Source organism: Pagrus pagrus, assembly GCF_965226575.1.
Source record: "Pagrus pagrus genome assembly, chromosome: 22".
NCBI lineage: Eukaryota > Metazoa > Chordata > Actinopteri > Spariformes > Sparidae > Pagrus > Pagrus pagrus.
In genome coordinates, this window is record NC_140204.1 from 12,334,842 (window position 1) to 12,355,618 (window position 20,777).

The following is a 20,777-nucleotide window of genomic DNA, read 5'->3' on the forward strand; positions in this document are numbered from 1 at the left end:
GACCTGTTTGTTGGTTGTCTGTGGTTTCTTCGGGCTTGGGGTGAGGTTTTTTTTTTGTCTGGGTTCAGTTTAAGCTGTCCCTGTGAATTAATTTATCTGTTTAAGTATTCTGTTTGCATGACTCTTATTCTGTGTGCGCCTGCATGTGCGCTGGTCAGTTTTGGCTTGTTTGTTCCAGCTCTCGGTGTGTCTGGATCCTTTGTCTGGGGCGCTGGGCTCGCTGTCCCCTAATTCTGCCTCTTTTTTGCCCTCAATGTCTTTTAATATGTTTCAGTTCCCCAGCACTGTGTGTGTGTGTGTGTGTGTGTGTGTATGTATGTGTGAAAAGGATAATCAGAGCCTGTATGAGTGTGATTGAGGGTGCAGCTGTAGAGGCCGCCACCTCCCTCCCTCCCTCCCTCCCTCCCCCCTGCCTTGCCCTCCCCTCTCTGTGTCATACGCTCTTTCATACGCACTCTCTTTCATTTTCTCTTTCATTTCTCTCCCTCACTCTTTCTGCTCACCCCCTCACCCCTGTACTCCCCCCCCCCTACCCCTCTTCCCACCCCATGTAATGAGCTGACACACAGGAAGCTCTAATCCTCACACAATACCACCCCTCTTCCCCCCAGAGTGACTGGGAGCGGGACAGGGGGCAACAGGGACCAACCTGGCCCAGCTGTCCCCAAAATGGCCGCCTTTAATCCCTCCAGTTTTTAGCCTACAGTGGCTCCCGAAACCAGGACAACCGGTAACCAATGAAAAGAATGCTCAGGGCAGGGAGCGGGACAAAAGAAGTGAAAGGAGCCATGTGTGAGAAGTTTGTCCACATGCGTCTGTGGGCGACAAGGGACGTGTCTCAATCAAAAAAAAGAAAGAGGAGGAAAAAAGGAAAGTCATTTTAATACTTTTCAGTTTGAGAAAGAAGCAGGGAGGTGGAGGTGAATAGTCCACAGGTGTGATGATGTTCATGGGTGCAAGCTTTAATCACATGCAACACATTTATCACTCATCAATGAGCATTAATTAACTCTGTGCAGACATCAATCATCTTCAGTAGAGAGGACAAAAGTATTTTGAGGTGTTAAGGGTTGTGTGATGTGCATATTTAGCCTACAATTAAAGAAGAATCAACAACCATTTGGAAGACAAAGAAGTTGTTCATCCAGCATTGGCCGTTAATTAAAGTGATTTTAGTAATTATAGCTGCCACACACAATGTGACCAGATATAGATAAATAGTTTTTTTTGTTTCATGATTTGCTTGATGATTTGTTTCATGAAATACTTTTTATATTTGTTTATAAAGCAAAATCAGTAAAACGCAGAAATGGGCGTTAAATACACAATAAAAAAATAAAAACATTAGGCCTCCTTTTTAGAGTAAAAAACGTAACGTTATAGAGTTAGATTTAATAAATTCTTTGTAACACTTTATAATCTAGTCGTTAGCAGATATAAGTATTTTTATTATTTTAGTATTTGTCAACAACTAAAACGCCTCCTGTGGGCAACCATTAGTGGAGGCTTGTTGAGCCTTCAAACAGATAATTAATGATAATATTGCAAAAACACATCTGTAATAAAATAAAATAATAAGTCTTCAAGCTACGATTGATGATAAATACAGTACATTAATCAACACTTGAAACATTCTTATAGCTGCATTCAAGTAAGCATGGTACGATATGAACATTTCACAACATAATTGCGATTCACGATTTTATCCCGAAAATGATCAAATATTCTTTTAACTTTAAAATACAGACCAGAATTACACTAAAACATAGTGAAAACAATCAAGCAAAGAATATTTAAAAAGTAAGTCAGAAGGTCTTCCTGCACAAATAAAGGATATATAAATGATGGTAACCTCATCTGCCTGTTGTTTTTTTAGTTTGGAGTCATTCAAACACATCAGATTTAACTTGTAATTTAAAATAAAGCCTTTTCAAGTAATTCATGTGAGGATATTCATGATCAACTCAATTGATGATTTTCTCATGATCAACTTATGTTTATTTATCGCGATCAGTGATAAAGAAAATCTTTCATCGTCCCAACCCTACATAAAACTATAATAGTGAGTTATAAACCATTTATTAAATGTTGAATCTCAACTTTTCCAGAGGGCAACTGATTAAATGGCAAAGAGCAACAACAAAAATGACACTACAGAGTTAAAATGACGAACACATAATGCTGTAGGTTGTAGTTTAGGGTAAGAAAATGTTTCTACATCACTTAAGAATGCTGATAAAGTTTCACCAATATTTAAACTAAGTCACGAAAATTGTATTGAGTCTTTTGGTGGGACAAACCAGTTAGGAAAGTGGCTTTTGTGGACAAAATATTGTAGGTATCCTTTAACACGCTACTATGAAAAAACACTATGAGGAGACTAAAAGAAGATAATAGCTCCTTCATGTACTTATACTTCAGATACTCCCCTAATATGAGTTTGAAAAGGACTCACAAATATCTGAACAACGAGTAACACACATCTGAGGGACTCTAACATTTTAGTTTTAATAATAATATTCTTTATTTGTTGTCAGGTCTCGCTTGTAAAGGCTTGATCTAATTAAAACTCCAAGAGTAAACAAAACTACACATTGAATCCAATTTAAACACTTTGTAGGGATGTTAAATCATCCTGGGTGGGTTGGTAAGAAGGCATGCTGAAGTCAAAACAAACTTCACCTTTTTAATCCACAAGAGGGAGCTATGGGCCATAGTTTGATTATCCATCAACCAAAGTAAGACAGTATAACAGCACATGTTCAGCATTTTTCTGCACTACTTTTCACTGACACACTTATTACATCATTGTTTATCCTGTACATATATAATGAATATCAGACCCCTGTGTGTTTTTATTTAATTTTACTTCATTCATGCAGGTGGTATAGGTTAATATTAAAATTTGATTAAATTTGATTTCCCATATAGAGACAGATTAAAGCAGATGTGAGCAGGTACCTTGCATCCTGTCTTTCCACCGTGATTTCGGAGAGATTTATACATGCAGACTACACTCTCACATCAGCAGAGGCTTACTTAAAAACATACATAATACACAGTGGTCAATGGTGAAAGAAGTGCTCAAATCGTTTATTTAAGTAAAAGTATGACTACCACAATGTGGAAGTACTCTGTTACAAGTAGCAGTCCTGCATTCAAAACTTTACTGAAGTACAGAAGTATTTGTATCAAAATATACTTATAATATCAAAGTAAAAGTACTCATAATGGAAAATGGCTCATTTCAGAATAATGTAGATTATACCACTGGATTATAATCTTTAATTTTAGTCATCATTACACATTGGTATCTTAATGTTGGAGTTGGAAAAGGCTGCTTATACTGTATTGCCTACTGTGTATGGAGGACTGAAACTGCCAACCTCAAAAATACATTTAAAAAAAGAAAAAAAAAAGAAATGCCATTAAATGCACCAAAAATAATTCTATAAACAAATATGAGCATGAATTATTAAAAATTGACAGTTGTGTTTTAATTTGCTTCTGTATTTTTTATTGTTGGACCATTTTATTTAAATGTTTTCATTTATGTATGCATTTTTATTCATTCATTTATCAATTATGTTGCAAAAGGCAAAAAGAAAAGAGATGAATAAATACGTTTATTTCAGAAAATTAATAAATACAGAAGCATTGAATGAAACAGAATTAAATGTTGCATTTTTAAATATAATATAATTTATATAATATATCATTTATTTATTGAGACATTTTTTATATGGCAGTTTCAGTTCTTCACAACTGCTGTGTAGCTTAATCAATAACAATGATAATATATCTTATATTATTTGTTTAAAGTATTTTGCACTGAACGTTTGAATCTGCAAAGTAACTAGTACCATGTATTTACTTAGTTACTTTACGCCAGTGCTTACAAGCTTGAGTTTACATCTCATTGCTTTTAATCACAACGATATAATACATATAAAAGCCTTAACTCATTGCCTTGCTGTTATATCTGAATCATTTATTATCTACTTTGATTTGTCGAAACTTCGTTCCCTTAACATTCATCAAAGGTCTATCTGTAAAAGTTTAATACGGTTAATAAGGTTTGTTTGATGTGCGCGATAATTTAATTAAACCGTTTAATCTCACAGCTATACTCACTCAGGGGGCACAATGCGAGGCAATTACTCTCCCCCCTCCCTCCCTCCCCTCGTCTGAGTCGTTTCCTTAGTGAGGCGTTAGAAACCAGAAGTGCGTAAAAAACCACATGAAGAGGAGGAACAGAGCGCTCTCAAAACAAGCGAGGAGGAAGACGCATGGGGAGGCTTCCTATTGGCTGCTGTAGAGACAGAGGCAACGAGGGGTGCGAGCTGGAGAGAAGAGGTGGACACAGTTTGACGTTATTTGGGATCGCTCTGGACACGCAGGAGGAGACAGGAGCGCGTCTTGGAGAAGGTGAGTTCCCCCCAAAGCAGCTGCCGCCGCCTGCCTCACTGTATCTGCTCACACTGATAGTTCACATAGGTGAGGCACTGATACGCTCAGGTTTACAGCACATGGTCGAGCCTATTTATCATTTATTAACCTGTAATATCATTGCACGTGTGCTTGGTTGTCTTGTTAATCTGCCTCCTTGAACTTGTGAGGCTTTTTTTAACACTGAGGTCTGCTGGGAAAGGAAGGTTCAGCAAATCAAAATGAGTAAATGACAAATGAGTCAGATAGAATTCAAACTCACACTGAAGAAACTGAACCCTCATGACGATACAATGTCAGATTCAGTGATCACCACTTCAGGATTATTTTTGTAACCTTGAGTAACTCACGAAGGGCTACTTATCAGCAGCCTTTTGGACCTTGCACTCCCTTTTCTGGAAGAGCCTCGCCTCTCAGTGTCTGCGGTACGCGTTTGATCACATGCAGGAAGACTCAATCTACTGTCTTACTGTCTCCTTTTTGCAGTCACTCCTTCCTGAACCCACGTGTTGCTGATCTGCTGCTGCCGCTGCCTGAAGGTATCTGAACTTCTCAGCCACTCTTACCTTCTCCTCATCATATCTGCCTCTAAGTTCTTGTAAAAGTCTGTCATTGTGCATGTTGATATCAGTTTATCTATTCTTTGCCCGACTCTTCTGTATCTCACCGGCTGAATTACTTACTTAAAGACTTCTGTTCACTATCTTGGGATCAATTTTTACATCTGTGCGCCGCATTGTTCTTTCTATCTGTAGGTTCAGAGGTGTTTTTGTACTTTACTTGGTTGTTGGATCAATCTCTGCTCATCAGAGAATGCTTTTACATTCCTGAAGACATTTTTGGACCCGGAAAACTCAGAGATAGTCCTTGAAATCACCTTGAAACAACAGTTAAATCTAAATTTTAATTTTCCAGCCACTAAATTCTGGATGCTTAAATGTGTTAATTAAAAGATTTTCTCTTTAATATCACTGCAATCTTGCCCCTGACAGAGCGCACGCTTTCTCAATCAAAACTCCATTCACATTTTACCGGATTTAAGGTCGTACATCTGATTGTGGCAAGTTTGAGCCTATTAACGCAGAGTGACTCTAACTCATTGAAGCCGGTCAGGCAGAAAGGTGAATGAACATGCCGCCCAACATGCCCCAAACTCCATTCATGCTGAGGATGGTGAACTTTAGAAAGCATGTGACCAGCCGCTGTGCCGACACCTGCTGTGTGTGTGTAGGTGGATTCTTAGGAAGCTATGAACTCAAAATGTGTGTGTGTGTGCCTCAGTCGCTGATTCTAAGACGTACGGTTACTAATGAAGAGCTGGTGTTTTCAGGCATGTGCCGTGTTTGCTCGTCTCCCCCTCTCTGTCAATACACTCAACCTTAAAAGGCCATTTGCCGAGCGGCCTAATGGCTCTCCAATCCACTAAACCGCCCTCAAATCGAACAGCGTGTATGCTACTGTGGTATTTTGTGTTGTTTTTTTGGTTATTTTTTGCGTGTTCGTTCCCACGTTAGCGCCTGAGGCATTGAAATATGCTTTTGTTTGACTAGATTTGAACAGATTGAAGCAACACAAGTACTGAGTTATCAGTCTCCATGGTAACGGCATCACTTTACGAGCGTGTTTGTGTGTGTTTTCTCCGCAGATGGCAGGAGATGATCAGAGATAACTGGGAGAAAAGTTGAAGTCCTCAGTCTCACATCAAGGCGAAAAGCTCTGCGCTTGTGACTGAAATCTTGCTCAGAAGACATTTTATAGCTTTCCCATTTCATAAATCAACGAACAATGGCATCCTACAGCCCGGCCCCGACACAAGAGGCGTCCAGCAGTGGCCCCCCGTCTGTGAAATCTGAAGGCTCAAATGAGTCCATGAAGCTGAAGAAGGAGATCTCCCTTGTTAATGGGGTCTGCCTCATCGTGGGGAACATGATCGGCTCTGGGATCTTCGTTTCACCCAAGGGCGTCCTCATGCACAGCGCCTCCTACGGCCTCTCTCTGGTGTTGTGGACCGTCGGAGGGATCTTCTCCATCTTCGGGGCCCTGTGCTACGCCGAGCTGGGGACCACCATCACCAAGTCGGGGGCCTCTTACGCCTACATCCTGGAGGCCTTCGGGCCTTTTCTGGCCTTCATCCGATTGTGGACGTCGCTGCTGATCATCGAGCCGACCAGCCAGGCCGTCATCGCCATCACGTTCTCCAACTACATGGTGCAGCCCATCTTCCCGACCTGTATACCTCCATACCTGGCCAACAGGCTGCTGGCTGCTGCTTGTATATGTAAGTATACATCTGGAGTGTGTGGCAATGTGTATGAGAGAATAACAGAGACGAGAGAAGGATGAGTCAGTGTACACGCGAGTTAGTGATGAAAAGAGTCGAGTTAGTTACCCATATTATAGAGAGCACGTGAGCTTTGTAGACTAGAGAAGTGAAACATGGTGACACCACTGCTGAAGTCAGCAGAAAGACACACTGACATTTGACGAAAGAGGAAGTGGGCGACCCTTAAAACTTGTGCGACAATTTAGGAAAAGTAAGCGGAAAAATATTTGACTCGACCTCAGAGCTTCAGAGTCAGCAACAGCAAGAGACTCCTCATAAGTGTGGAGGTAAACTTCATTTATGGATGTGGCCCAGATTGCCGAGGTAACTAGAACACAATGGCGCTGAGAAAGAGCAAAGCTGACAAACCGAGTTAATCAAACTAACAAGATCGCTCCAAGAAATTCACAAAACTGCTCACCGAGGCAACCGAGCACAACTCCAGAGGCCGAGAAATACCAACACTCAGGCAACCAGACAAGAAGCCAGAAGACAGAGTGAATATCTCTCAGACAAGCCCTGATAAATATATAGTACATGGTGCTCCTATGGTGCAATTTAATAACTAATTTACCCTCCCACCCACCTGAAAGACATGCCTGAATGAACACACACAACACTTGTGCCATGCACCGATAAGCAGTGCTCAGAGGATGACTGAGAGTACTGATAGTCGCGAGGTAAAGTCCTTCCTGCAGCGAGACTCTGACCTGAGAGGCTGACAAGGCCACCGACAGCTCAGCACAGGAGTCAACACACAGTCCTTGAAGGACTTTTTGAAAAACATCTACACTCTGGAGACTTTGTGCTCCATCTGTACTTCAGTTTTATCCCCTTTTAAATGAGATTTTTGGTCATTAAAGTTAATTTTTGCATCCTATATTTCCATAGCTAAAGAACTTCTCATGAAAATGTATATTTTGTCTGAAGTTGGTCAAAATGACCATTCATGACAACAAATTTGAATAAAAAAAAACAAAACATGAAAAGTATGCATAATAAAACAAATAAAATATACTTATAATAAGGCAAAATTGAAAGTGACAGTCAAAGTTTTAACTTCATAAATTGAACTTAACAAAAAAAATGTTTTTGTAGCAACTCAAATTGTTTTACTTGCATCATAATTCTGACCTACTGTCTTTAAAAACTTTGACTTTACTCATTTTTTAGTATCTTATAATCATGACGTCGACATCCGATCTCATAATTTTGACCTACTACGTCAAATTTTTTCACTTACTGTCTCATATTTTTATACTTTAAGTTTAGATTTAGCACATTTTTTAAATATTTTTTTCTTTTATTGGTGTAAAACAGCTTGAACGTATCTCTTACACTGACCCTCTCGCCCAACTTGTAATGTCAGTACTTTAAAACTTGACTGACATGTGTAGTAGAATTATGAAGCGGGGAAACTGTACATTTTACAAAAATTCTTAAGTCTGAAATCTGAAAAACAGCATCACAGAACCGGAAGGGACCAAAAATACATAATATTTTTGAGGACCTCCTCAAATTACTTTGTGCAACAATAACACAAATTGAATGAATTTCAGCTGTCAACATCTGGAGCCCTGGATGTCAAAGCTTCCCACCCGCACGTGAGTTCACAGCTTTGAGGAGCTCCATTTCACTTCACAGCTGGACCACATTCGACCTCCACTACCAGTCGGCCAGCCTCCTAAATCTGATCTCACACCTCCCACCCTTCTAAACTTTCACTATCAACACACCACGCCTCTACTTCTGTGTGGCAGAGTCTCAGTCTCCATCACTCATTGCTGGTCGCCTCCGTCTGGCCCGTTGTGTGTTGTTGTCTTTGAACCGGGCCTCCTGTTGTGAGCAGACTTGTTATGATCCTGTACCTGTCAATTTGCTGGAAGATGATAGTGTTATGATTCACCACGGCTTTGGTGGTCAACGTGGAGGAGAGGGCGGTGATGTCATCCTGTTTTGCTGTCTTCTTTAGACCTCTGGGTGATGTGGAGGTCAGTGTGGAGAGATAAGTCTGTGAGCTGGAGCCCCTTTGAATGAACTTCACGCTACTGCAGATAAAATTTGTGTACTCAGCTGGTTCGCAGGTGAATTTGTGTAAACAGGAGGAAGATCTACACGCCAATGAGTGCTTTTATTTTGAAACGGTTTTTGACATAATGATTATTGGAAGTCTTCAGGGGTCATGTGCTGATAAGAGGTCAGAGAAAGTCACAGAAAGAAGCATGAAAACATGTTTTCCGAGAACATCAATGCTGCTCAAAGTGAAGGAGGGCAATGAGGAAAGAAGCAGTTTCGACTTTTTACTATCAGTCACTGGGGCTGTGGGTCACAAGTCAACAACAAGCAGAAATATAGAAGGTCATCTGATCAGTGGCGGTTTCACAACGCTCCTTTATTGCTTTAAAAGTTAAGTCTGACACCACGGTACCTGTGTGTGTGTGTGAGGTTGTATGTGCTGCACTCAGCTGTTTCCTCATCTGAAAAACAACACACCAGTCTGCTTGAGTCAGCAGCAGCGTTTCCTCAAATCCACCGAACTCTGACGCGGAAAAACATGCTGGCACAGACTCCCAGTTTACAGAGCAAATGTCACCCACTGAGACTGTACAATGATTTGTGTCTGTGTGTCTGTGTGTGTGTGTGAGTAATATTTATGGATGTGCTCTGGTTGCTTCCCTTTAGGTTTGCTGACCTTTGTAAACTGCGCCTATGTGAAGTGGGGCACCAGAGTCCAGGACTTCTTCACATACGCCAAAGTCATTGCTCTCATCGCCGTCATCATCACTGGCCTGGTGAAGATCGGACAAGGTGCTAAAACCACTCCTCATTTTCATCTTAAAGGGACGGTTCACCTCAAAAAACATTTATTTTTTCCTCTTACCTGTGATATTTATCCATCTAGGTCGTTCCAGGTCATGATTTATGTAAAGAGATATTGCAGTTGAGTTTTCAAAGTGTTTTTTTGGCGCTTTGAGCTCCACCTGTCTAGTTCCATTACATTTGAGCGAAGGCATACATCTCTATGGACAATATCTCCAAAATTCGGCAACTTAAACCAAAAAACAACCTAGATGGATAAAAAACACTACAGGCAAAATAGTATGTTTGATTTTGAGGTGAACTGCCCCTTTAAATCCTCCATAATATCTTGAAATTTCACCAAATCCAGATGCTTTAAATTCCGCTTAAAATGACTGGATTGAGATTAGGAAGCTGATTCTTAACGAAACAGTTGTGTTGTTGTTTTCCAGGTCACACACAGAACTTCGAGGGCCTGTTCGAGGGCTCCTCTCAGAATCCAGGACACATCGCTCTGGCTCTGTACTCAGCTCTGTTCTCCTACTCAGGATGGGACACCCTCAACTTTGTCACAGAGGAGATCAAGGACCCAGAGAGGTGAGGAGATCACTTTTCGTGTTCCAGTGCGCAATGATGAAAGTATATTTTAAGATACAATTTTTTAAAGTACAGAAGCCGGCAAACACCTAATGCAAGCAGGAGTCTTTAATTTGGATCGAATTGACCTGGTTGAGACTTTTGAAAGTCTGAGGTTGTAACATAAGCTGTCAGACGAATGTAGTGGAGTAAAAGTATTGCCTCTGAGATGTAGTGGAGTAGAGGTATAAACGTAAAAAAAGTAAAATGCCTCCAAAAAAGTACCTTGAATTCTGCACCTGATTAAATGTACTTAGTTACATTCCACCACCGAAGGCCACACATGTGATCGGGTCACACGCCTCTCCCGGAGTTCCCAGGCAGATTAGGTGACAAACAGCCCCACCTTATGACCATCCCCATCCTCCCCTCACCCACGAGGCTGATCTTGACCCACAGCCACCCTAATCTTGAGGAAACCTGTATCTGTAGCTCACCTCTTCTGCTTCCCTTTGCTGTTTGTTTGTGTGAACTACAGGAATCTGCCGCTGGCCATCGCTATATCCATGCCCATAGTGACAGTGATCTACATCCTGACCAACGTGGCCTACTACACCATCCTCCCCATCAATTCAATCTTAGACAGTGACGCCGTAGCAGTGGTAAGCGCATGTAATACTTAATACATCACCTCACTTTGGCTCTTCAAGTGCAGCTTTTCACCGTTTAATCTTCTCCTTCCAGACGTTTGCGGACCAGGTGTTTGGTGTAATGAACTGGACCATTCCCTTGGCTGTGGCTCTTTCCTGTTTCGGAGGACTCAACGCCTCCATCCTGGCGTCCTCCAGGTGAGTGATCACAATTTAATATTTGGTTTTAGTCTTTTACTCCTGTACTATCAACACCTATTCCCTTGTTTTCACTCATCACCGCTGTGCTTCATATTTTTGTCTCTAAAAAGGCTGTTCTTCGTGGGCTCCAGGGAGGGCCACCTGCCTGATTACCTGTGCATGATCCATGTCACCCACTACACTCCCATCCCCGCCCTGCTCTTCAACGTCAGTCAACACTCATCACCTTTCATTCGATGTTCTCTTATAAGTTGCATTTGGCTGCTATGTGTTGCATATTTAGGAAAAACTCTCCCCACATTTCAGTTTGACTTACACACTTCTTGTATGTCTCTGCAGGGCATCATGGCTCTGATATACCTGTGTGTTGAAGATGTCTTCAAGCTGATCAACTACTACAGCTTCAGCTACTGGTTCTTTGTCGGTCTGTCCATTTTGGGGCAACTGTACCTGCGCTGGAAGCAGCCGGACAGAAAGAGACCACTGAAGGTAACTCACTTCTACTGCAACGCATTGTGAGCTTGGAGTTAGTCTTGCATAGAAACACCAATTCTCATAATGCTATAAGGGAAAAGACGCCCTAGCTTGTTTAGATTTCTTTTAACCAATCACAACTGTCTTGGGTGGTGTTAACTGGGTGCATCCACCTATTTTGCATTAAATTGGCTAAATCTCTGAAAAGAATTGCTGAAACCTACTAGCTTGTTTACATTTTTACTGTTAGCGACCAGGTTAGGGTTAGGCTAACTTGCCATTTTCAGCCTGTAGCTTGCTAGCTCTGGTTGTTGTTGTTATACAGATAGTGAAAGGGAGGAGAATACCAATAAAACCTAGCGCCTACATTACCCACAATGCAACTCAACTGCTCACAGTTAAGTCTGAGATTCTAGTGTGTTATGCTAGTACTGGCCAATGTAGCCTCAAGCGCTACCTAATAGTAACTTCACTTCTTTTTAACTCTGCACCCCCAATGTTTTTTCATTTCGGACTTGTAGTCTCCAGAACAAATAAACGCAGACTCAGATGACATCACTTGAGGCAGTTCCCCTTTAAGTGCCGAAGTTGTTAATACTAAAATAACTGTATAGGACGGGAATTGTATTTCGTTTTTTCCATGAACATGAAAAATAAAATGATTCGGCAATTCACGAAGTGTGTTGCTTTGCTACATCAACAATCATAAGGCTATAAATAAATAACATCTGACAAACAGACATTAAAAATGGCACAGCCTCTCTGTTAGAATATTCCCTTTAACCGTTGTTGTACTTTATGCGATTGTATTTTATGTGTAAGTAACTGTGACTTTGAAAGGTGCTGTGGAAATCGAGTTGACCTGCTTTCTTTATTTCATCGTTAATGTGGGAATTCAGAGCACCACCTCATTTCTCTTTCCTCTCTTCTCATCCCACAGCTCAGTCTCATCTACCCCATCATTTTCTGCTTGCTCACCGTCTTCCTGGTGGTGGTGCCGCTCTACAGTGACACCACAAACTCCCTGATCGGTATCGGCATCGCCCTGTCTGGAGTGCCTGTTTACTTCCTCTGCTGCTACACTCCAGCCCACAAGAGACCATTGCGGCTACGGAGCCTCATTGGTAAGAGCCTAACCCTGAACCCTTGATGACATTTATTTTTATATTTAACGGCCCCACTGGGGATAAAAAGGAATGGAAAAAGTATTTTTGGGATTTTTTGGTCCCTGAAGGCACAAACAATAAACATGCAACATATTTTTGATACACTTCTTTAAGAAAACAGCAGAGGAGTCCATTTAAAGTAAAAAGTACACCCTTTTTGTTTGATTAGCAAAAAAATGTCAAAAAAACATACTGATACATCAACAAACCTAGTTAATTACACATATTTATTGTTAACAAATATCTATAGTTAGACTAAAACTAAATTTAAAACATCTACAATTATTTGTGTTTTCCATCTTCGTTTGATATCTCAGCCTTTTTATGGATCATCATCATTTATTTTTATATTTTGGGTAATTCAAGCACTTTTCAGGCACTTTTAAGGTAACTAAACCAAAACTTTCAAGACTCTTTAAGTCTAAATCATCACATCTACATTGTTTCTGTGAAATGGAATGATATACTACTTTTTTGTAAAATGAATTGATCTAACTTCTTGGTGGTAAGCCACCTAAAAAGGTGTGCTCCTGAGTGCTACAAATGGCTCAATCCGGTAGAGTACAGCTTTTTCTTTAACTAGATATAACAGCTACACCTGCATTTCATTTGTTTTCCGTGTTTGCAGCTGGATTCAGTATAACAACAGATGAACAGGTTGCCCTAACTTTCCTCCTGTCGTCACCTCTTTCAGCCAAATCCGGCGTGCTGATCCAGAAGGTGTGCTACTCTGTTCTGACTGAAATGGACAAGGATCAGTAGACGATTGGTTTCAACACCCTGCCGGAGACTCACAACGCACAAATGTAGAATCTGAACTCATCCTGGACAGTCGCTGCCACCACGAGGCCTCAGTGGATGAAAACATTTGGGCTTGAGCTCGTCGCCAGTCAGCTCTCTGGCCTGTCAATCATCACCCAGTCATAATGTTAATGAATGCATGAATGATGGCGCCCGGCTGCTTGTTGGCAAGATTTCACCCTAGAGGAACATTTTAATGCACTCCTGAAGAACACCCGTTTCTATTACAGAGCTGTAGTAGATGATTATTTAATTATGTAAAGACAAGTATTTTGTGTGAAATTACATACATGCAATACCTTTTTGATTTTACTACAAGGTGGCAATTATTATTTTTATGGTTAAATTGTTTAAGTGGACAGGAGAACATCTTTGAAACTAAAAGCACTGCCGACCATAGAAACCTTGTTATTTTTATCATATTACTATTAGAACAAAGCAAATTTAGCAGTAAAGATTAAAATATGTTTCCACGTTCACTAATGTGGAGGAAGAAGTTTTATACTGTCAGGGGCAAGGTGTAGTGAAGTAAAGGGCTATTTTTACACACATTAACTCTTTTTTTCTGCAGTTTGAGTAAAAGAGTTTGAGATAGTTGAGCTGCAAACATGTATTTATAATAAAAATTACTTGTTGACAACATAAATTGACTTTTTTCTTTCATTCTGCTCCAGGGATGTTTCTGGGGAGGTTAATTAACGTGTTGTTACTCAAAAATCACAAATAAAAGACACCAAAGAGTTGTTTTGAGGCAGATTTTACATTTTAATAATACCTAATGCCAACTCATGTTGTCACTCATCCTGTCCTCTCTTCCATCCATAAATATGTACATAAATGATTTTACTCTCTAGTTATCAACCTAATCTGATTTATCCCAATGTGTCCTTCCATGGCCTCGCCTTGCCACCATCTGCTTTGTTTTTAGATGATGCTGCAGCGATGGGTGGAGTCTGCTGGATGGGATTGTGGCTAAAAGTCTGCCTCAGTGGACCTAAAAAAAAAATGAGGAATGAAACAAGGACATTTAGCACAAAACCAAAATTACAACATTCAGTGTCAAAGCTCGATAACACAGAGACATCATGCTAACGCCTCTATCTAGCCTTGAGGATGTGAAGGTTTATTTTATAAACACTGTGCAAGCACTCTAAATGGCACACAAACAAAAAGTCTTGTGACTTTACATCAGCAGCACCAGTCACACCTGATATTTGAAACGAGAGCTGTAATGATAAATAGATTTTTTTGGTCAACTACCAAATTAATCAAATTCATTTTGAGAATTGATAAATCGTTTTGTGTAATCTTTTAAGATTTTTTTTTTTTTTTTTCTCTGATTCCAGCATCTTATATGTGAATATTTTGACAGGAAACTGAATAACTTTAAGTTTTGGACAAAATAAGACATTTGAAGATGTCATCTTGGGCTTTGGGAAACACTGATTGCCATTTTTCTACATTTTCTGACATTTTAAAGATCAAACAAATCGATTAAATGAGAAAAAAATTGACTGATCAACAAGGAAAGTAATCGTCAGTTGCAGCAGTTAACATGTCTGTCTGACACAGGACTTCAAATAGGATAAAAGATAAAGAAACATAATTAAGAGCTGGAACGAGGGACCTTTTTTGGCCATGACTAAATCTGTTTGCCTTGATTAATGGCGATGCAACAATCTGCATAAATACCTTGGTGTTAACAATCAGCATTTTATTATTCAAGTGTTGTTTTTGCAAAAACTAACCCTGGCCACATGGGGGAGCACCTTCTCCATTTATACATTGAGACACAAAGTACAGGGTTCATGAAGCTTTTCAAAAGTAAAAATCTTTCCACCTGTTCAAATTCAACTTGTCGTCCATCATTTGAAACAACTCCAGCCAGCTGTTTCTCAGTGGCAGACAGCTGAATTAAAGCCAAGGAGGCAATAAAAAGTCGGTCTATGTAAAGCTGATAATGCAGTGTCGGGACTGACCTTTAGACGCCAGGTCCAAATGATTTTTGATTCTCCTCTCTCTCTCTTGCAGCTGCTGGGCCAGCTGAGCGTTTTTCCAGCCTGGGTGGTCAAAAGAGAGTTGAACCAAGACAAAAAGGCAAATTGAGTTGTCAGTACTAGTTAAAATCAATCGAACAAAAGTCCTCAAGTCCTAGACACGTACCCTTCTTCATGCTTTCGATGAAGCCGTCGTTTTGGGGCAGGGCAGAGGCCGGGTGTTTGATCCTCTCTGGGATATTCAGCTTATCTCTGATGAAAGGGTGTTTGAGCAGGGCGACTTGACCCAAGGAGAAGCAGTTGGAGGTCAGCCAGTAGGTGAACACCGCCTGAGGTTTGATTGAGAACAAAAGGATTTCAGACACTTAAAGAGCAAATTGTGTGTGTGTTAAGGATGTTTATAACCCGCTAGAAAAAAAAATGATGCAAGTGGTCGGCAGACTGACCGTGGGGAAGTTGATGGTGAGGGGGAGGATGATGAAAGGCATGATCCTGAACACTGTCTTCATGGCTCGCAGGTTGGGGTTGTCGATACCGGACTCTGCGCCCAACTAAAAGAGAAGACGTGGTGATTACTAAGGAAAAGTACACATTCAACCGATTATAACAAGATCATAAGATCATTCATCACGAAACTCCATCAGTCCGGTGAAAGTCCTGGGTGATGGTATTTTTCAGTAACAATAACTTCCTGACAGGTTGGGTAAAAGGTGGCTGACCTCCAGGATGAAGAACATGGTTCCAGTGACGGCGATAGGCAGGATATAAAAAGGATCTGCTGCTGTCAGGTCGTGAAACCAGAACAGGCCTCCTGTCTGAAAACTGGGCACCGGCAGGTAGGCCATCTTCCTCAGAGCGATGAAGAAAGAGATGAAGACTGGTGCCTGGGGGGAAAAAACAGAATACAGAAACTTTGAATAACAAGCTTACAAATGTTAAAACACAATTCAACAAATAATATACAATTGTTGGGAGTTTTAAACTGGTATTAAGTAGCTCTTAACAGTATAATCATCTACATGTTACTCGTACAAGTGTAGGTAGCACATTGGCTGTGAACATCAGGTGTTGATGTGAGGATGCAGCCATGTTGAAGAAGTATATTGATGAATAAACACTCATACTGCTGATACATGTCAAAGTTTCTCAGAGCTACTTAAGCACGTTTGCATTTTTAACATTTTCAATGTTTTCCTTCATGTGCATGAGAAAAGTTGAGTTCATTTGATTCAAATTTGAATCCACAAAAAAACAATGGAAAGAAAGACAGCCATGAAAATGAAATGAAATCATTTAATTTTATATAAAATTTGAGGTTGATGATTTGATTAAAGCTAAAAACACAGACATAATGTACTCGCATCATAGTGAGATATAACAATATAAATAATCATTATAAAGAGATAAACTGACCTGCACCAAGGGAACTAGGAAGCCACGCAGAGGATTTACATCATGCTTCTTCTGGAACAAGTTCAGGTCAGAGTAGGCTTTGGCGACTGTAACAGGCAAACAACAGCTCATGAGAAGTTGAAGAGGCTTATTACATAATTAACATGATCTTAATTCTGACAGAAAAGACAAGAAAAGTTCATTTTTACAATCAAATTTATTTCCACTCTGTTTGGCCTCATTCATCCTGTTGGTGAGTTTGGTCATGTCAGGCAGAACGTTGTTCAGCTTGGCTGCCTCCCTCTGGCCTTTCACTATGACTGGAAACACGGCCATACGAGCCACCACCGTTCCTACACGAGGGCGAGAGATTAACAGAAACAGGAAAGAGGAAGAAGAGGATCAGAAAGAACGCAGCAGGGTTCACAAACCTTCTTAAACATAATATTCAAGGATTTTGCAACGACTTTCTGTGCCCAATTCTCTGAATTGAAGGACCCAAAACAATATTAAGGTTTGAGGCACAGATCAAAGTTCATCACTGTTGCAACACTGAGAATCTTTATATGAGCATAGAGAAATTTATACTTTGAGCAATGTATATGTCAAACTTCACATACACCATTCTACACAGTGAAGTTCAAACATTCAACTGTAGAAACAAGGTGAAAAACACATTTTTGACTTTGCTTACCTATAACAATGGCCCCCCACCAGGGCAAACCAAGATCCACGTGCATGAACTCTAGCAAGTGCTGGATCAGTCCCACTGGTGTGTAGCCGGCCAATCCCAGCTCTGCTAAACTTTGCTCTGTGGTCGCTGCAGCCTGCAGGACTTCCACTGCAGTCGGTGCAGCATCAGCCACCTGCTCAATGACTGGCTGCGTTAAAACAGGGGTGGGGTTGGCGGACAGAAGCTCAGGGGAGGCATCCAAGACGAGAGGAGGAGGAGAGATGTCAACTACTGGTGCTGCTGTGGAAAATGGGATCTGAAAATATCAACAAAAATGGAATCATGTCATTCAAGTAAGAAGGGAACTAGAAACCTCAGACAGATGATTTAACTTCATATGTAGTCTCAGAGACCTGTTCAGTGATTGGTTGTGCGATGATCGGGGTAGAGTCCACAGGCAGAGAAACAGGAGAAGACTGGAGTACTGGAAAGCCATCAGAAGCTTCGGCCACTGGAGCTGCCGTGCTTCCATCCTCAAATGGGATCTGAAAGTAAACACTATTATCAATATCAACATGGTAGTGGTGTAACAGTTCAATCAAACAGCTGTTCAATTCCCCTTTGACAGCTTAGCAAAGATTAGGTACATTGTAAAAATCTCACATTTGGCCAGAACATGATTTAATTTACTTTACTAATACTAGTGCAACAAAACAAATCTTTCCAAGCCTACATAAGCGATATGAGTGTAATTAAAAGGGCAATCAAACCAAGATAATTCATAACACAGAGGTGGAGCCTGTTGTCACTCCCACAATTAAGTTATAACAACATGGAATGTTTTTTTAAAACAAAACTGAGCAGTAAAACAGACCCATTCTTTAAATCCTGGTCATTTAAGAAATCCAAAAGTCAAGCTATTAAAATATATATCTGAATATATCTTTAATCATGTGGCTAAAACAAATTGTGGAACGAGTTCTAACAGGATCCTCACTCTTTCCTAATGAGGTCAACAGCAGCTTTGCCATTAGACTAATGACATGTACATCAACTCACCTGTGAGCTGTTGTGTCTGACTGCGACGGCGCTCACCCAGAGGAACTTCCCATGATGTCTGCGGCCCAGCAGAGTCCTCGTGGCAGGACTCTGACACTCAAACACTGTGTGCAGACCGGACTTCTGGAGCAACCGCTGTTTGTGAACAAGAGGCAAAGAATGTCAGCCAGATGCACACTTTACACAATAACCAACAACCTGATGACACATGTTGGGGCTGTTAAGGTGTCATATAGCTTTGTTTAGCTGCAGTTCAGAATGGTTTCAGCTAAACTGGAACTTTCAGGAGTTTAAAATCTCTGCTCATTTCAAAATCTGACCTGATTAGAGGTGAAATAAGAAGTTTAATAAGCACTTATTTGCAAACTAGCCAACTACATCAACTGCAGAGGGAAGAATTAAGAAATGCAGCTGGCACATTATACAGTCTGTGTTTTATAATTTGTAGTCTAATTGCACTTTTGAGTACCACAGAAACTTGAAGAAGTGCATTAATTAAAAAAGCTGTCGCTCAAATATAAGCTTTTAAGTTAGTCAGATAATCCTCTGTTGTGTCAAAGCTGAACTGAGACAATCATAAAATGTTATTATTACACAGTAATATTGATTTGATACCTATGATAGTGTTGCGTTCCTAAGACCATACATAATAAAAGATTAATTACATGATCTGAACTGTAGAAAACTACCCTCTGATGACCCAAAGCTCTGACAAAACAGGTGTGTAGCAGGTTTAACCTAAAATACAGTGACCTCTCGAGGCAGATAGCTTGGGGATTTCAACAAGACACAGCATCAAGGATCAGACTATACAACAAGTGAGCTAGTTAAGCTTTAAACCCTGAAACCACAGCTAAGTCAATGGCAGAGTAACAGCACCACTTTCTTTACTTTAAGAGGAATTATGTTGTAGTTGTTGACACAGATAGCAGGTGCTAACATGAGCCTGCTAGCCTGTGGAGCCACACAGATGTAGCTAAATACACTTCAGTACTGTCAACAAACTCCTGGTGGTCTTAAGCACATATTTCAGTGACTCTGGCTAAACTGTCCACGTTATTTTTGTTTAAAAGCACAGTTATATTATATATCGGAGAGCTGTCTTCACTAGAGAGGGTGCTCCTGTCAAAGTCACACAGAAGGCATGCACCCATAACTGCGCAGTGAGGATGCTAGCCGGCTAGCGAGTTAGCCGGGGAAAGTCGCTGTTTGCGTCCTTTTTTGAGAAGCACAGGTAACGCAAGAGGTCTGAAACTGTAGAGAAGACCTACGTGGTTCCAAATGTCTGAAAGGGGATGGCTGCCTCGGCTCGGTTTTCCAGTCTGTCTGAGGAGACATCTTGCTAGGCAGCTCGGAGTCACCCCGCTCCTGATGGCAGCCATGTTGGAAAATTTACTAACTACGGAAAGCGCGAGGAGTCAGTTTTAATGGCCGTCTGCAACAACCGTCGCTCATATTTGGTGCTCATGTTTGTTTTCAAGGTAAACAGTGTAGTTTCTTCTGTTCAAATAAAACATGACATCAAGACACATAAGTACTCATTACCTGTGTTGAAATAAGTACATGTACTCGAGTATTGTTTGAGGTACTTGTTGGTACCTAAGAATAAATAATACTTCATACTATTTAGAAATGATGACTATCACATTCTTACATTGATTAAGCTCAAGAAAAGATTTTTTGTATTTGCTAAATACAACATATGTATGCTAAAATATAAAATATATAAAACGGAATACAAATAACGAATAAATATCGAGAAAGACATTTATATTTTCATTTATTTGTTTATCTGCCAAACCATCGTGGCCTGATTATCTTACAAAAACAATGTTTCAAAGGCTGTATTTGTTTTCATCAAAATCTTGACACCTTAATAGTTTGTAAGAGAAAGAAAAACAAGGTTGGGAACTCTTTTTGCAGAACAGATGACTATCAGTTTATAGCTTCAGCACCCTTAAAATAGGCTACAGTTAATGTGAATTCCTGTAAATGTGAGAAACTGAAAGTGAAAATTAAAGCTCAGCGCTATTTTATAGTCACACAACACACACTATGAGATTGGTTTCAGTGGGTGCTTTGTTTACTGCAGGGTGGAGGCTTCACCGTCTCAGATATTTTCTGTCTGACCGAAATGTGTCTGAGTTAGTGCCAGATGTATTTATATCTCAAATATTTCCTGGTACAAAGTGTCCTCAGATCGTAGGTGAGGTTTAA

The 20,777-nt window shown here is 40.4% G+C and overlaps 2 protein-coding genes across 2 annotated transcripts; one reads left to right on the top strand and one right to left on the bottom strand.

Moving 5' to 3' along the window:
• The first annotated feature begins 4,282 nt into the window (after positions 1-4,282).
• On the top strand, positions 4,283-14,105 carry slc7a7 (solute carrier family 7 member 7). The gene is made up of 11 exons (XM_084344269.1): positions 4,283-4,428; positions 4,936-4,988; positions 6,095-6,727; positions 9,455-9,580; positions 10,024-10,168; positions 10,686-10,809; positions 10,892-10,995; positions 11,109-11,205; positions 11,338-11,487; positions 12,413-12,596; positions 13,333-14,105. Exons 3-11 carry the CDS (start codon positions 6,235-6,237, stop codon positions 13,398-13,400), a joined length of 1,491 nt encoding a protein of 496 aa, XP_084200395.1. The 5' UTR covers positions 4,283-4,428; positions 4,936-4,988; positions 6,095-6,234; the 3' UTR covers positions 13,401-14,105.
• A 75-nt stretch (positions 14,106-14,180) lies between these two features.
• On the bottom strand, positions 14,181-19,947 carry oxa1l (OXA1L mitochondrial inner membrane protein). Its single transcript, XM_084344268.1, has 11 exons — positions 19,832-19,947; positions 18,561-18,695; positions 17,915-18,046; positions 17,523-17,817; positions 17,038-17,181; positions 16,850-16,935; positions 16,156-16,320; positions 15,883-15,987; positions 15,603-15,765; positions 15,419-15,499; positions 14,181-14,433 (listed from the first exon to the last, which is right to left on the bottom strand). The coding sequence occupies exons 1-11, from the start codon at positions 19,940-19,942 to the stop codon at positions 14,312-14,314; spliced, it is 1,539 nt and encodes a 512-aa protein (XP_084200394.1). The 5' UTR covers positions 19,943-19,947; the 3' UTR covers positions 14,181-14,311.
• Between the last annotated feature and the right edge of the window lie 830 nt (positions 19,948-20,777).